Source organism: Lottia gigantea, assembly GCF_000327385.1.
Source record: "Lottia gigantea unplaced genomic scaffold LOTGIsca_178, whole genome shotgun sequence".
Taxonomy (NCBI): Eukaryota; Metazoa; Mollusca; class Gastropoda; family Lottiidae; genus Lottia; species Lottia gigantea.
In genome coordinates, this window is record NW_008708276.1 from 24,166 (window position 1) to 26,779 (window position 2,614).

The 2,614-nt window shown below is 39.3% G+C and overlaps 1 protein-coding gene across 1 annotated transcript in view; it reads left to right on the forward strand.

The window, feature by feature from the left end:
• The window catches only part of LOTGIDRAFT_142329 (hypothetical protein), a gene marked incomplete at both ends in the record, with an annotated part of 10,617 nt that overhangs the window by 4,696 nt on the left and 3,307 nt on the right, over positions 1 to 2,614 (forward strand). The window contains 4 exons of the mRNA XM_009052001.1: positions 565 to 832; positions 1,001 to 1,163; positions 1,795 to 1,886; positions 2,251 to 2,373. Of these exons, the coding sequence (XP_009050249.1) occupies positions 565 to 832; positions 1,001 to 1,163; positions 1,795 to 1,886; positions 2,251 to 2,373 (646 nt within the window). The remainder of the gene's footprint in view (positions 1 to 564; positions 833 to 1,000; positions 1,164 to 1,794; positions 1,887 to 2,250; positions 2,374 to 2,614) is intronic.

Sequence of the window (2,614 nt, forward strand, 5' to 3'; positions counted from 1 at the left end):
CAACTCACTAATCTACAACTCACTCATCTACAACTCACTAATCTACAACTCACTCATCTACAACTCATATAATCTACAACTCATATAATCTACAACTCACTAATCTACAACTCACTAATCTACAACTCACCAATCTACAACTCACCAATCTACAACTCACCAATTTACAACTCACTAATCTACAACTCACTAATCTACAACTCACTAATCTACAACTCACTCATCTACAACTCATATAATCTACAACTCACTAATCTACAACTCACTAATCTACAACTCACTAATCTACAACTCACTAATCTACAACTCACCAATCTACAACTCACCGGTCTACAACTCACTAATCTACAACTCACTAATCTACAACTCACTCATCTACAACTCATATAATCTACAACTCACTAATCTACAACACACCAATCTACAACACACCAAATCTACAACTCACTAATCTACAACTCACTAATCTAAAACTCACCAATCTACAACTCACCAATCTACAACTCACTAATCTACAACTCACCACACCGCATTGGACAACGTAGCTCGTCATTTGTTATTTAGAGATTTCCTTTGTTTACAGGTCTGTCATGTAACAGGAGAAAGCGAGTTATCTATGCAGCTGCACACGGTGTTTGATTTCTATGATATTTTTGTTCTGACGCCCCAGATATTAGACAACCATCTGAAAGACGGGAGGATAAAATCATTAAGCGAGTTTTCTCTTCTGATTCTGGATGAATGTCATCATACTCGAAAGGGAGAACCTTATAATAATCTGATGAAGAAATATCTGAAAGCCAAAAAGGCGAGAGAAGATGGACTTCCTCAGGTAAGGAGTACTGGTACACACTTTGGTATTAGTACACAATGGGGTAGTAGTGCATACTACGTGTGGGGTAGGGGGTGTGTGTTTTAGGACACCATTATCGCCATGTAGTTCACTTCCTTCTACCTCAGACCTCAAAGACAAAATTTTACATATTTTTACTCATTTTAGATTATCGGACTTACAGCGTCTCTGGGTGTAGAAAAGGCAACAACAGTTGGGGAGGCGACGATCAGCATTTTAAAACTCTGTGCCAATCTGGATGTTAGAAAACTTTCAACTGTAACCGTTTATAAAGACGAGTTAGAAAGAACCGTTCCTAAACCTGATGAAAGTAAGAATTGATTGTTATATTTGGATTCTATTGGACAACAGTTGGCACAATACGGGATAGAATACTGAGATATACGTATGATATATTGCAGCTGGACTGGGATTTTGGGTGCATAGACGTTAGCTGAGGGATTTTTTTGTAAAAAAGACCTGTACAAGAAAAACATCCGTTAACCAAAAATTTGACTAAATCCAGCACAATAGTGAACTCTTCAAACGAGAAGTACCATCTGGTGTTTAACAATAGTGAACTCTTCAAACGAGAAGTACCATCTGGTGTTTAACAATAACATGTCATGTTGTAAATAACGGGCTGGAAACTTACAATGACGTCACTTCCGTCATTATATTTCCTTAAATTGCAATTGGAGCCGTGGTGGCTCCAGCGTTCAATTCCGGCATTGGTCGAGATCATACTTTCGGATTTTCAACACGGTTTTCCCCCATCAGTGATGCAGGTAAGAGCGGCTGGCAAGGAAAAAGTGTGTAGTCGTTCAGATGGGACATTAAACCGAGGCTCCTATGTCCTGGCAAAATTTCCATCATTGCACTCTGCATGGCATTGCCCATCTTCATTAGTAAAGAAAATACTTATATTACATTGCATTTGAAGATACAATGTTAACTTACAGGAAGAGTCAAGTTACATGGAAACCGATGTGACGAAGCCAGGGACCAAATTCACAACACCATGTTACAAATAGAAAACCACTTAGACGAGGCCGTGTGTAAGTATATCTATCAGAAAATAAGGCACAGGGTCGAACCAGGCATTGCCATGATGATGAAAGGATGAAAATGGACATCATCTTTTTCTTTTCATTGACATCTTTAAAGTATGTACCATATAAACCGAGTATCACCAGAATATGAACTTAGCTCTGTTTAATATAAATAGTTAAACTTGATTCCATTTAATTAACACTACGCCCATATCAACAACTAGACATGTAAAAGTTTCTGACGTGTTGAAGAGATGATGAGTTTACTTAGGAAAGATCTTTGTGAGTAGGATTAATGCCTACTTGATTTTCTTTTCCTTCTTTTTACTAGTGACACTGAGAGATCGAGAAATCTGTGCATTGAAGAAAAAACGTCCATCGGACCTGAACAGCCAGAGTTACGGACAATGGGCGGTGGAAATAAGACGATCCGCCATGAAGATCATTGGACAGACATTGGAGAAGAAGGCGTTAACACGTACTATAGTTGTTACTGCTAAACAACTCGAGGTGAGTTACAAATATTTATAACACTGGAGGGGGTGGGGGCCGTACCTCGGGTCCTTTTTTGAATTTAAGAGGGCAATAGCCATGCTAAGGGGGTCAGGACCTCCCCTGGAAAGTTTTCTAGTCTAGAAAGCGGAAGTTTACATTTCACTCGATATTGGCAGTGAAAGTAGAATAAATTTTTCAATTTACTGTTCCGGGGGGGGGGGGGGGGGGGGGGGGA